Below are 14,291 nucleotides of genomic sequence, written 5' to 3'. Positions count from 1 at the left end.
GTTCAATATCATTAGTCATCAGGAAAATGCAAGTTAAAACCATAATAAGAAAGCACTATGCTCCCCAGGTGGGTCAGTGGTAAAGAATCCGCCTGCCAGTGCAGGAGACTTGGGTTTAATCCCTGGGTCAGGAAGATCCCCTGGAAGAGGAAATGTCAACCCACTTCAGTATTCTTCCCTGGAATATTCCATGGACAGAGGAGCCTGGCGGGCGATAGTCCATGGGTTCACAAAGAGTTGGACATGACTGAGCATGCATGTACACATGCTCCCTATTAGAATGGCTAAATTTGGAAAGAGTGACCTGCCACTGTTAGTGAGGATATGAAGCAAGTAGGACTCTCATGCGCTCCTGATGGGAATGTAAAATGGTCATCAGCGTGGTAAACAGTTCGGCAGTGTCTACCATAAAGCCCAGGCATTCCACTTCTAGGTATTTACTCAAGCGAAATGAAAGGATGTGTCCAGACAAAGGCTTGTTTATAGCAGCTCTATCTGTATTAGGTCAAAATTGGAAACAACCCACATGTCCATAAGTGGGTGAATAAACAAACTGGTATTTTCATGCAATGAAATGTTCCTCAGCAATAAAAAGAAAGGGTGAAGTATTGATTATGCTGATTGAAAGAAGATAGACTCCCAAAAAAAAAACAATAAAAAAGTACATATTATATGAGTCCATTTATATACATATTAGAGTTAGCTCTTGGTCTATGATGGGAGTTGCAAATATTTTTTCCAGTTTGTAGTTTTTCTCTTGACTGAACCTCTTTTGAGGGGATGGTGGGCAAAGCAGAACTTTAATTCATGGAGTATAATTTGCCAATATTTCATATTATGAATTTTGAATTTTAAAACATAGTTAAACCAGTCTTTGCCCAAGGCATGAGGAATTCTTTTATGTTTTCTTCTAGAATTTTTATGTTTCATTTGTACCTTCAGATTGGTCTATTTGAAATTTATTCTGGTGCATTGTGTACATTGTAGGATATAGTTTTTCTACTTTTTTAAAAAACAGTAACACAATTTTGAAATAAAGCTTTATTTTCTCTCGGTGTGTTCTAAAAGTACTAGCATTGTATATCAAACAATGACTAATTTTTGGACGTTTACTTTGGAACTTAGGGCCATGGGGTGGGACATTTACCACTCTTGCTTGAATGTCACTTTGAGAAGCAGAAGTTGCTTACTCTGCAGTAGGTAAAAGTCACCTTTGACACCAACATTTATTTTATTACTCATGACGTTTCCTTTCTTTTCCTGCCAAATTAAAGTTTGGTAGATGGGGTGGTGGGGGGGGATAATTTCCAACAGGTTCCCGAAGAAGACAGTTTATAGTGAGGAGTGGAAAATACGAAACAATAACAACAACCAAGAAAAAAAAAAAGAAAAAAAAACAATCCTTTCTGCACGCATTGTCCTCTGACAGCTCTTATCAAAACTTCCAGATTTACGTGTGACAGTATTCAAGAGTACCTTTTACATGTGACAGTATTCAAGAGTACCTTTTACATGTGACAGTATTCAAGAGTACCTTTTACATGTGACAGTATTCAAGAGTACCTTTTACATGTGACAGTATTCAAGAGTACCTTTTACATGTGACAGTATTCAAGAGTACCTTTTACATGTGACAGTATTCAAGAGTACCTTTTCAGAAAGTAGCACTGTGATCCCCCAGGCACTGATACTCTCTTTCCGACCATACAGTTAACTTGTCCTCTTTCAGTCAATCATCCATTTCACTAGTGTTTTTTGATCATTTACTAGGCTCCAGGCACTGTGCCTGCCACCCTGGAGCCAGCAGTCTGCTTGGGGAGGAGGGGCACACGGTAGAAAGTGTCTCAGAAAGGAAGGTGAGGGGAGCTCAGAGGAAGGGCAGCTCAGTGTGGGGAAGACAAGGGGGCATGCTGAAGGATTGATGCCTTGACTGAGTTATGATGAATGGGTAGGAATTCGTCAGAAAAGGACAGGGGAAAGGGTGCCAGAGCATTGCAAAGTCACAGACATGTGATGTGTTCTGGGAACTATAAATTTCAGCAACCAGAGGTCAGGGCAAGGAAGGAAGAAGTGAGAGACCAGGCTGGAGAGGTAGGCAAGGGCTGGGCCATGAAGGATGGGAAACGGACTTTCTCTGGAGGGCAGTGGGGGGAGGGCATTACAGGGTCTCCCTGACGAACCTGCAATTCTCTAAAGAAAAGAGTCCGTCCTCTCCACTCCATGCCCGTGTCAGGAAAGGCAGGAGGTCCAGACTTGGGCTGTGTGAGAAGAGACCCCTTGGAGGGGCCAGAGGAAAAGCAGAGAGATATGCTGAGTGTGCGGGGAGAGAAGCCCTTTGTGGGAAAGTTGGAGAAAGGGAGGGAGGAACCTCTCAGGCTGCCATGAGAAGGGGGCCCCCAGACCCAGTGGAGACAGAGGGTCAGGAGCGCTGAGGCAAATGTCACTCATGCCGCCCCCCCCCAACCCCAAACAAACTAAACAAAGCAGCTGCGCTCAGTGGCCCCTCAGGAAGGCCAGTCATTTCCTGAGGAGATATGAGGCCGCCCAGGCATTGTTCCTGGTTTCCAGCATGGCCGCCATTACCTGACCAGCGCCTCGGCCAGTGTGTCCGCAGCGCCTGGAGAGGCTCCCAGTCGTGGTCTCTGCTTTTCACAGGGCGGGTCTCTCAACTGCGACTCCGGAGACGCGTCTTCTGCCCCCCGGGGCATGGCCCCAACGCAGAACTGATCGCCAAAGTCTCCGCTCCTCTCAGGATGCAGCTGAGGTGGACCCAGCGGGGCATGATGTGGCTCGGAGCACTGCTGACACTCCTGCTCTGTGAGTTCCCACTCTTGCTCAACATCACGTAAGCTTCTTGAGAAGGGAAGCTCATGAAATCAACGTATTTCTCCTGTCTTTTCCAGGTTCAAGCCTCAAAGGTCAAGAAAACTGTAAGTCGTGAGATTCCCATCCAGCTTCATTACCTTTTTCTGTGACTCTTTCTGCTTGTTAGGATTGGTGGGTGAAGAGAGGGGTGATTAGAAAGTGAGTGATTCCACAATTTGTTTTTTGTTGTTGTTGTTGTTCTACCATAAATTTCTTTCTTTTTTCATTTTTAAGATTTGTTTATTGATTCATTTTAGTTTTTGGCTGTGGTGGGTCTTATCGCTGCACTCGGGGTGTTTTAGCTGCGGCGAGCAGAGATTACTCTCTAGTTGTGGTGCGTGGCGGGCTTCTCATTGTGGTGGCTTCTCTTGTAGCCCACAGGCTCAGTTATTCCTCAGCACGTGGGATCTTCCCAGATCAGGAATCGCACTGCTGTCCCTCGCATTCAAGGTGGATTCTTAACCACTGGACCACTAGGGAAGCCCTCTACCATAGCATATCTATTTTTCATATCCCCAATTGTTTTTATTAAAAAATGCTGCTGCTGCTGCTGAGTCACTTCAGTCGTGTCCGACTCTGTGCGACCCCATAGACGGCAGCCCACCAGGCTCCCCCATCCCTGGGATTCTCCAGGCAAGAATACTGGAGTGGGTTGCCATTGCCTTCTCCAGTGCCATTGCCTTCTCCAATTAAAAAATGAGCTACAATCAACTTGTTAGATTCATGAAGTCAGAACAGAGTTTCAATTGTCGTTATGACTTCTCTCCTAAATGATCTAAAACAGATTAGATATCATCTCCCATCTATCCATGAGGCCGTGATATCTAACATACCTGTGAATTATCTGCAAAATACCTGTAATGTTTTGTTCTGGGGCACGGCAAGCGGGTTTTTGCCTGACTTTGAAATCTGGCCCGTCATCCACTATAGAGCTGATTTTGAATCATTCTTAAGCAGGTTTTGTTGTGCTTCATCTGGGACCGAATGAAGTAAGGGACTGGGCGGGGTCTGGGGGCTGAATAGAGGGAGAGCTCACAGATGAGATGCCCTGGTCAGAGGTCACTTCAGTCGGCAGAAGCAGGGTGACTGGGTTTCTGCTTGGAGATGCCTTATGTGCTTGTTGCTGTTTTTTGAGCCCCAGCTTGGAGCAGTCACTCGCGTGGGGAGGGCTCATGAGGCCGATCTGGCAGGTCTCCTGTGATAGCCCAAGTGCTTCGAAGGATGTTTGATCCCCATGGCAACCCACAGAATCAGGATGTCCATTGGCTTCATAATCAGACTAACTGACTGAAGAAATCTCTGTCCCTCAGAGGAACTTGTCCAAAAAGAGCTGGTTAGAACATCAGCAATAGAACCTCCCCGTCTCAAAACCCGATTGTCTGGAGTGTGGAGCCACAGGCTTGACTCAGATCTATAAAGCTGCTGTTGCTCTATCTCTTGGAGCCTTTTTTTTGTTTTTGAGGCACTTCTGTACTGTTATTTGTTTGTTTTAAAATTTTGCTTATTTTTGGCTGTGCTGAGTCTTCATTGCTGTTTGGGGGCTTTGTCTAGTTGCAGTGAGCAGGGGTTACTCTCCAGTTGCCGTGCCTGGACTTCTCATTGTGGTGGCTTCTTTGTTGCAAGAGCACGGTCTTTAGGAATTGTGGGTTCTAGAGTGAGCAGGCTTCGGTAGTTGTGGTTATGGGCGTAGTTGCCACAGTCCTCCCAGACCAGGGATCAAACCCATGTCCCCTGCATTGATAGGTGGACTCTCAACCACTGGACCACCAGGGAAGTCCCTCTTTGAGCCTTTTTCTCAGTCTGTAAAATGAATGTGACGAGTCAGTATGAGATGAGATTAAAGAGGTGACTCACCTGCCCAACATTATTAGTAAAATAATGATTTATCATGGTTCTAGCTCAGGGCTTCCCCAGTGGCTCATCAGTAAAGAATCCGCCTGCAAGGCAGGAGATTCGGGTTTGACCCGTGGGTCAGGAAGATCCCCTGGAGAAGGAAATGGCAACCCACTCAAGTATTCTTGCCTGGAAAATCCCATGGACAGAGGAGCCTGGTGGACTACAGTTCTCGGGGTCTCAATGACTCAGTAGCAACAATGATCCTAGTTCACCATCACCCCCATAGCTCCTCCTCTCTCTATCCACTGCAGCCTTGTGCCTCTGCTTCGGTCCAGACCACACCCTACCTCTGTGACTTCTTCAGCTCTCCGTTCTTCATCCCTATGGAGCCCTGCGTCTTCTGCCCCCTGGGGCATGTACCAAGGTCACAGGATAAAAATCTCTGGAATGACCAAGCCCCATACCAAAATGTCATGTGCATTTTGGAAAAGAATTTCCAGACACAAGGCAGAATGAGATGAGAAGAAAGTTTCTTAGAGTAGGAGATGCTGTTAGAACAGCAGGCTGTCTCAAGGGAGAGACATTTCTGACAACCATTTCTCAGGCTAGTAGCCTGTTTTTATAGCCCCAGGACAGACAATTCCTACTGGAATGGTGGCAGTGAGGTGATTGGTTAGGGTGCTATGTGTGTGTGTTTGTAGCTCAGTCGAGTCCGATTCTTTGTGATCCTATGGACTGCAGCACGCCAGGCCTCCCTGTCCATCACCAACTCCTGGAGTTTACCCAAACTCATGTCCATTGAGTCAGTGATGCCATCCAACCATCTCATCCTCTGTCATCCCCTTCTCCTCCTGCCTTCAATCTTTCCCAGCATCAGGGTCTTTTCAAATGAGTCAGCTCTTTGCATCAGATAGGGTGGGTATTTTACCCAATATTGGGTCAGGGACCTGGCCGGTTTAGATCTAGAGGCTCAAGGCAACAGTTCAGTGGGGCTTGGTCAGTCCCAGAGAGTTTTTTCCTCTGACCTTGGTACAGGGCTCCCACAGTCCCCGCCTCAGGGGGAAGTCAGTCACTCTTTGCCCAAGTTTCCTAGAGAAAGGTCTTTGTAACTTTGGGGAAGACCTCAGGCTCTCCGACTGCCTCCTCAGGCCTCCATCCTATTTTACATAAGGTGCCTGTGCAGGGTCACCGCTGGGTGATGGCAGAGCCAGGTGGGGGGCCTGGGACTCAGGCCTACCATTCCTTAGACCATCCAGGACCATGTGCGTGACCTGCCAGCCTGCTCCAGGATTGAGGTGCTTGGTCAGCCCTGGCCTTTCCTCTCCTTTCACCTCAGGCCCCCACCCAACCCTAGCCAGCCAGTCTCAGGAGATGACCTCAGCTCCCTCTTCACCTAGAACACAAGGCTGTCTGGAGGGAACTCCCTCCACTTCCCGCCCTGCCCCGGCTTCAGGCTTATCTGCCTCCCCACCCGTCCTCCCAGCTTCCCTCCTGGCTTCAGAGGCCATGTCTACCCTGCAGCTGGGTAGGGCCAGCTGGTCTACCTGGGCTCTGAGCCCATCGCTGGCATCACCCCCTCCCCCAGAATCTCATGCTGTCACTGACTGATCCCCCTACCCCACTTTTAGTAGCTACCCCTGCCTTTGTGGCTCTTTCAGTCTACAAATGTGATTAGTAATACTTTATTTTAGGAAAAAGAAAAATCACAGACAAACTCCCCCCATTTATCTTCTGTCCCCCTATCTATCTACTCCCTTCCTCAGTCAAACTTCTCTGAAGGCTTGTTTCTTTAATTTAATTATTTATTTCTTTATTTTGGGGCTGCTTGGTATTCGGAATCCTAGTTCCCTGACCGGGCGATTGAACCCATGTCCTCTGCAGTGGAAGCATGGAGTGTTAACCACTGGACCATCAGAGAAATCCTCTGAAGCCTGGTTTCTAATCACTTCTCTGCTTCCTCACCTCTCAGTTGACCCTACCAGGCAGGTCTGGCTTTGGACCCTACACCTCTTGAATCCTTGCCAAGAGGAGATGCCAAATACCATGACCACGTCCAGACCTTAGCCTTCAGGACCCCAGTGTTTGCACAAAGCCTCTTTCTTTGGCCTTGTAGACCCTCTTCCCTGGTGTTCTCCCACCTTTCTGATGCAGAGACTTGGACTTTTTCCCCAGGGAGACTTGGACTTTCCCAGAGTCTGATCCTCGCTGAAGCTCATCTCCTCCTCCCTCCCCAACACACACCTCCACATGCCCACCCTCCAGTTCCACTCCAGCTCTGGCTGTTCCACTGATGGTCAGGCTTCCTCCAGGGCCATGGCTGATGTTTCCTCCTGGTCATCCCCCAGGGTCCCTCACACCAGCTGCAGCACCAGGACTTGGTCCCGCCCTTCTCTTTCTCTGGCCTTGTCTCCTTTAGTTCGCTGCACCTCTATCCTCCCCCCCAGGTACCTAATCCAGGAACCTTATCTTCCACCCTTTCCCTCACTCCCCATGGCCAATCAAACAGGTCAAATACATATAACAAATATTATTATTATTTTATACTTTTTTGGCTGCACTGCATGGCATGTAGGATCTTAGTTCCCTCACCAGGGATGGAACCCATGCCCTTGCAGTACGTTCATAATGTTGTACAAACATCACCACTGTCTAGCTCCAGAACATTTTCTTCACCCTCAAAAAAGCAAAGTCCTTCTGCATCCAGTCAACATTTCTCAAGCCCATCCCTGCCCCTCAGCCCACTGCGTCTGCCCGAGCTCAGGCCACATCAGCTTTCACCTGAACCTTCATGCACGTAGTTACAGCCTCCCCTTCCAGCCCACAGTGATCTTTCTAAAGTTCCTGTCATCCTCTTACCCTCCACCCCTCCCAAGACCCTGAGGACAGGGCCCAGCGGGTCAGCATGGTGGACAAGGCCCTCTGTTCTGGCCCCTCCTACCCGTCCCCACACTCCAGTTCCTATAACCACCTGTGCCCGGAATTCATTGATTTCTCCCACCCCTGTGCTCTGGTACATGCTGTTCTCCTGCCCCGAGTCTCCCACCCATCCCTTCTGTCCTGGTCCAAGGCTCAGTTCTGGGGTCAGTTCCTTCAGACTTGCCTTGGCCTCTCCTGGGCACCCCTTCCTCCTGGCCTTACACCACTTAGTCCAGCTGTCTGGGTCCCCACCAGCCTGCACGTCTAGGACAACAGGGGTGCTTTCTCATTCACCTTGTGATCCCAGCACCTGGCACCAGGTGCTCAGGAAATGTTTTCCTGAAAGAAACTTGAACTGAACTTGGAGGTGCCTGAGATTCAGGGGAGCTGGGTCAGCACACTGCATGCTGAGCTTTGCGGGTCATCAGGGCCTCCGTGTTTCGTGGCTCCCTGTATTTTCCTGATAGTGGTGGACGGTCCCTCCTTCTCTACCACCCGCCCCCAGCCACCCACTTCTTTCTGAGTCATTTCCAGGTGGAGGGCTGAGGAGCTGACTGAGTCGCGATGCCTCATCTTCCCCAGAGCATCAGTATCCGCTGACTACTGGCCCGAGGTGGCGGGAAGCAGGGCCCTTTGTTTGAGGGTGTGGGGCCTTGGCGCCATGGTCCCCCGGTGTCTCATCTGAGCTGTGGTGATTCTCTTCCTTTGGATCTTCTCCATCTGCCTTCATCTCTCCAGGTTAAAAAAAATCTACCCTCTTTGAGCTTCCCTGGTGGCTCAGATGGTAAAGAATCTGCCTGCAATGCCGGAAACCCTGGTCAATCCTGGGGTCAGGAAGATCCCCTGGAGAAGGAAGTGGCAACCCTTTCAAGTATTCTTGCCTGGGAAATCCCATGGACAGAGCAGCCTGGAGGGCTACAGTCCATGGGGTTGCAAAGAGTTGGACACGACTGAGCAACTAACAATTCACTTCTCAACCGTGTCCTTTTCATTACAGTTCTGAACCTTTGGTGTCCTCTCTCCAGAAAGACACACACTTGCATATAATTGGAGGTGGTTCATGGGTCCCCTAACGCCTCTCTGTGAACCTCAGGGAGGCCTGGGTTGTAGCAATCACTCTGTTTTATAAATAATGAGCCCTACACACAGTAATCTAGTTTGGCTGCTCCTGGAAAGTTTATTCACAAAGAGGATATTATTTTTCATATTATCTTAATGATCGCATCCCTGGAGGCTCAGCTGTAAAGAATCCGCCTGCCAATGCAGAAGATACAGGAGATTCAGGTTCGATCCCTGGGTCAGGAAGGTCCCCTGGAGAGGGAAATGGCAACCCACTCCAGTATTCTTGCCTGGGAAATCCCACGGACAGGGGAGACTGGTGGGGTGCCATCCAAAGAGTTGCAAAGACTTGGACACGACTGAGAGAGTGAGCGCACACGTGTCTTAAGAATCAGGTTTTTTTGAGATTTTTGAGATTTTTGAAGGTTGTGTGGTGTATTTGTTATCTATCACTTCTTAACAAATCATCCCCAGACTCAGTGGTTTAAGATAATTTATCATCTCACGCAGTTTCTGAGGGGCAGGAGTCTGGGAATGGCTTAGTTGGGTGGTGCCGACTCAGGGTTTGTCTGGAAGTTGCAGGTAAAATATTGGTCAGGGTTATGATTTACCTGAGGGCCTGTCGGATGCTGTGGATTCTGCCTTTAAGCCCACTCATGAGGCCATTCCTCACCATGTGGGTCTCTGCAGAGGGAGGCTCATGACATGGCAGCTGGCTTTGTGCAGAGGGAGTGATCCCAGAAGAGGAGGGGGTACCCAAGAGGAAAAATGCAATTACAAACTAATCTCAAAAGTGACCTACTAGCACTTCTGCAATATTGTTGTTCCTGAGACCAACCCTGGCCCGATGTGGGAGGAGACCACTGGCTGGTGTGACAGTAGAAGGCAGGGCTCGCTGGGGGGCCCTCTTGAAGACTGGAAACCGGAAGGGTGTTGGTGGAGGTGGTGGTCATGGTGATAAAACCGAGGCTGCTGGCCTGTTGCATCAAGTCAACCAGCTGGGATTCATATCTTGATACATTTTATAAATGCTTCCCCTTCTTCTGTCCTGCCTTCCCTTCTTCTTCCTTGTCTGCTCCTGCTGGCTGGGTGTGGAAATGTGAGATCCCTACCAGCGAATCAGCTGAGTTAATTTATTAAGCACATGTGTGTTAGGTTTGCTTAGAAAAACAAGGTGGCGGAAGCGCCTTACGTTAGTGAACATCCTCCTCTTGAAAAACCAACTATCCAATGCTTTAGCCGAGTTTGCTGTTAACTGGTTAGACAGTGGTAGAGTGCCCTAGGGCTGGTCAGTAGGAGACTCTGGCAGGGCTGGCGCTGAGGCTGGAAGACCTGGAGTGGGAAAGAGTGGTGAAGTGTAGACCGTGAGCCCCAGGTGGGCAGAAACTGCCAGTCCCAACCTTCTCTGAGCCCCCAGCATTGGATGCAGTGCCTGGCACAGAGACAGCCCCTCCAGTATCTGCTGAATGAGTGATGCTAAGGAAATGGGAAGGAGATGTCAATCAGGGGCCAGGCACTGGGCAAAGTGGACCTGCCCCTTCAGTGCTATCAGCCACCTTGGTTTGGTCATTATTGTTTGAGATCAAAATACCAGGGAAGGCAAGTATTAGTGTTCCCTCTTTATAGGAGGAGAGGTGGTATCCTGGAAGGGTTAGATAACTCCCAGTGACACCCAGCTAATGGCTGTGGGACCAGGGGTTTGGACCAGGTGTGTCCGACTCTGCTTTCTTCCTGGTCCCAGTTCTGTGTCCCAGTGTATCAGGCATGGCTGTGCATTTCATTCAGATGATGACAGTAAAGTAGCCCAAACCAGAGGGGTAACTAACACCAGGAGTCTGGAGAAGTTGTTGTAAGTCACCTTAGAAATTTAAGAATATAATTTTAAAATTATTTATTTGGCTATGCTGGGTCTTCATTGCTGCGAGGGGTTTTCTCTAGTTGTGGTGAATGGTGGCTTCTCTTGTTGAAACGCACCGGCTCTAGGGCACACAGGCTCGGTAGTTGGAGCTCCCGGGCTCTGAGGCGCAGGCTCGGTAGTTGCAGCTCCCGGGCTCTGAGGCGCAGGCTCGGTAGTTGTGGCCCATGGGTTTAGTTGCTTCATCACGTGTGGGATCTTCCCGGATCCAGATCAGGTATCGAACCTGTTTCCTGCTTTGTTAGGGGGACTCTTTACCACTGAGCCACGAGGGAAACCCTGTTTTGTTTTGTTTTGTTTTGTTTTCCCCTGAAAAAAATTTGCCAGAAATATGACTTCAGGGAAGAGCTTTAGAGAGTGCAAGACTCAACAGCTGGTTTTATACCTGTGACTGACAGAATCTAGTTGACATTTCGAAAGCGCTTTGTGCCAGGAACTGTGCTCCAAGGACTTAAACTGTTTCTCTTTTACACTTGCTGTTATCATGTCCATTGCGACTTCCCTGCTGGCTCAGTGGTAAAGAATCCGCCTGCCATGTAGGAGACTCAGGCTCAATCCCTGGGTCAGAAAGATCCCCTGGAGAAGGAAGCAGCAACCCACTCCAGTATTCTTGTCTGGGAAATCCTATGGACAGAAGAGCCTGTCAGGATACAGTCCATGGGACTGCAAGAGTCGGATATGACTTTAGCCACTAAACAACAATGTCCATTGTATGGATAAGCAAACTTAGGCTCAGAGAAGCTCAGTAACTTATCTAAAGACACACAGGTTGTGTGCAGAGATGGGATTTGGTCCAGGAAGTCTGACTCTGCACTCATCCCCTGCTCTCTACTATCTCCTGATAGAATCACTGCACTAAACATCATCACTTAAAGTGAAGGAGAAGGTACTGAAGCAGTAGGGGGACTTATCCGTCCTTACCTGGGAAGGGAATGTATTAATTGATGGGAAAATAACATGGTTAAAAGAAACTTCTGTTCTGAGAGCTCACCCAATAAGCTCCTCAGACCAGGACCTGCAAGACAAAAAAGGGAGTCCTGAAGATTAATGGTGTAAGAAATGCATCTAAACAATCACCTTGTTTCATCTCGTGACTAATCAGATGCCATTTTTTTGTTAAGATGCTCAGAAATAAAGGCACAAGGATGGACTGTTCTATTCAGTTAAAACCTGGGACATGTTGAAGTTAAATTTTAAGCTGTTCAAAAAAGATTTGATGTTATGAAAAGAGAGAGAAAGAAAGACAATTTTTTTGTTTTCTTGCCAGTATCTCTGGCTAGCTACCTGGCTATACCTTTTGCTGTCTGTAAAATGATTTGGGACCACTTATAAAAATTATGTATATTACTGTTCAATAGGATAAAATAAGGAAATCAGAGTGAGAAGAAAATTAAGGCAGTCAAATAAAACCATGACTCTTTCAGCACAGAAAAATGCATTCCAAAGGTTGCTAGAGGTAAAATTGGGGGGCTTGTACTTCTTAGCAGTCAAAGTGAAAGAGGGAAGCAAGATCCGTGAGAAAATGTGGTTTCAAGTTCTCACTCATCTGGTGAGGCTTCTGACTTCATCAGCTAGAAAACATCAGCTGAGACTGTGCTAATTTGGTCAGGCTAGGGTGGGGGATGGAGGGGATGGAAGGGTTGGGGGTGGAGTGGAGGGGTTGGGGGGGAGGGTGGTGGAGCATTTCCTGTGCGTCGCCATTGATTTCAGAACAGTGGTAGCCATCACTTATCCCACAATTACTGTGTGCCAGGCACTGCACTAGGTACTTTCTACTCTTCTGTCTTACAACAACCTACTATGTATGTACTATAACCTCATTTTAGAGATGAGGAAGTTGAATTCAGAGAGGTTAATCAGCCAAGGTCACACAGTAAGTGTGACCCGAGACATGAGCGTTCCTCTGCCCCAGTCCTAGGTTCTCTCCAGGGCCATGATGCGGCGGCTCACTGGCTGCACGCATCTCCTGGACATGTTTTAGTTGTCACACTCTGAAGCCTGCCACCTTGTCATGGTGGGAATATGAGCCACTTAGCACCAACTGCCCTGTGCTTGACCCACCACGCATAGTCATCACCCTCTTGGGACCCCTGGACGCTCTGTTGTGCAGGAGGTGATGATACCCATCTGATGATGATGGTGGTGTTGTTCCTGAGATAACAGATGGGTGGTTCTGCTCTCCTTCCCCTCGGCCCTTAGCCTTCACCATCAACAGCATCCACATGCAGATCCTGCCACAAAACACGGTGCAAAACGGGGAGAACCTGACCCTGCAGTGCCTCGTGGATGTCAGCACCACCTCGCCGGTCCAGCCTCTGCACCAGGTGCTGTTCTACAAGGATGATGTGCTGCTTCACAACGTCTCCTCCAGGACACACAGAGAGAGTTATTTGATTCCCCACGTCCGGGTCTGTGACTCAGGGAGATACAAATGCACCGTGAAACTGAACAACAAGGAGAAAGCGACGCCAGAGTATGAGGTGTGGGTGAAAGGTGAGAGCCTGCAAAAGAACACGGTTTGGGAGGGTGAATCATGAACACATGCTGTAGCTAGAAAAGGGACTGAATGAGTCACGACACACTGGACCTCCCTGCTGATCCACCGCCCTTCTCACTGGTGTGCTTGACGTTTTCACAACCTGGACATGTGGGCAGTAGACACACTCCTGATACACCAGGCTTTTCCTAGCCTCCTTGCCTTTGCACGGGCTTCCCCTGTGGCTCAGGTGGTAAAGAATCCGCCTGCAATGCAGGAGACCTGGGTTCAATCCCTGGGTTGGGAAGATCCGCTGGAGAAGGGAACGGCTACCCACTCCAGTATTCTGGCCTAGAGAATTCCATGGGCTGTATAGTCCATGGGGTCGCCAAGAGTGAGCGACTTTCGCTCCACTTCATTTGGCTTTGCACATGCTATCTGCTCTCCCTAGAACTCCCTCTTCATCTCCTCTCCTCATGAATTCTCTCTCCTTGAACCCTCAACTCAGTGATCGCTTCTCTGACACGTTTCCCAAACAAAGTTGATCTCCCCCAGGGTGCTGGTCCTTATAGCTCTTGTCCCTCTCTGCATTCAGTGGTATCTGTATAAAGGTCAGGACTCTTGGTGTTGACACTGGATTCTTCAGTTGCTCCACTTAGTTTTGGTCTGGACAAGTCCCTTACCTTCTCTACACTTTAAAATTCTCATCAGTGAAATGAAGATAATAATACTACCTCAGGGAGTTACTGAGAGGATTAAAAGATTCTGTGTTGGTAAAGATAGTGCAATTTCTAGCACATAATGAGTCTCCAATAAGCTACAATTACTATTTCACTCAATAATGCAACTTTCTCACACATCTGGTTGCTCTCCAGACTGTGAGATCCTGAGGAAAGGTGAATTTTAGTCTTTTTTTTTTTTTTTTTAATATATTTCAAAAAAAATCTGGCTCATAATAGGCATTCAATAAATGACTGTGGCATAAACCCAGTTGAAAAGAGCAAGTAGAAATAGAGATTGAGAAACAAGAAAAATGTATCATTGGGGGAAATTTGGGTCACACGGTTCCATCCATCCATTTTTTCATTGGTTTACTCTCTCAAGAAGCATGTCTCAAGGTTGCAGATCAGGAAGAAAAAAAAAAGGTGGTAGACATGAAAATGCATCAGGCAAATCCTAGCTCTGGATGCAATTACAGTCCTGGAAGGAAGAGATGTATTTAAC

At 48.2% G+C, this 14,291-nt stretch overlaps 1 protein-coding gene across 6 annotated transcripts in view; it reads left to right on the top strand.

Annotated features, from left to right (window-relative positions):
* Positions 1–2,549: 2,549 nt before the first annotated feature.
* The window catches only part of PECAM1 (platelet and endothelial cell adhesion molecule 1), a 66,166-nt gene continuing 54,424 nt past the window's right edge, over positions 2,550–14,291 (top strand). For 5 of the 6 annotated variants that reach the window (XM_068976443.1, XM_068976441.1, XM_068976442.1 and 2 more), the window contains exons 1-3: positions 2,550–2,817; positions 2,904–2,930; positions 12,791–13,084. In XM_068976443.1, coding sequence (XP_068832544.1) covers positions 2,754–2,817; positions 2,904–2,930; positions 12,791–13,084 — 385 coding nt within the window. In that variant the 5' untranslated portion in view covers positions 2,550–2,753. The remainder of the gene's footprint in view (positions 2,818–2,903; positions 2,931–12,790; positions 13,085–14,291) is intronic. The other variant, XM_068976438.1, reaches the window with a different exon arrangement.

The sequence above is a fragment of the Capricornis sumatraensis genome, chromosome 8 (genome assembly GCF_032405125.1).
Source record: "Capricornis sumatraensis isolate serow.1 chromosome 8, serow.2, whole genome shotgun sequence".
In the NCBI taxonomy this organism is placed as follows: Eukaryota; Metazoa; Chordata; class Mammalia; order Artiodactyla; family Bovidae; genus Capricornis; species Capricornis sumatraensis.
The sequence above is the reverse complement of the archived record's forward strand: the minus strand, read 5'-3'. Positions and strand labels throughout refer to the sequence as shown.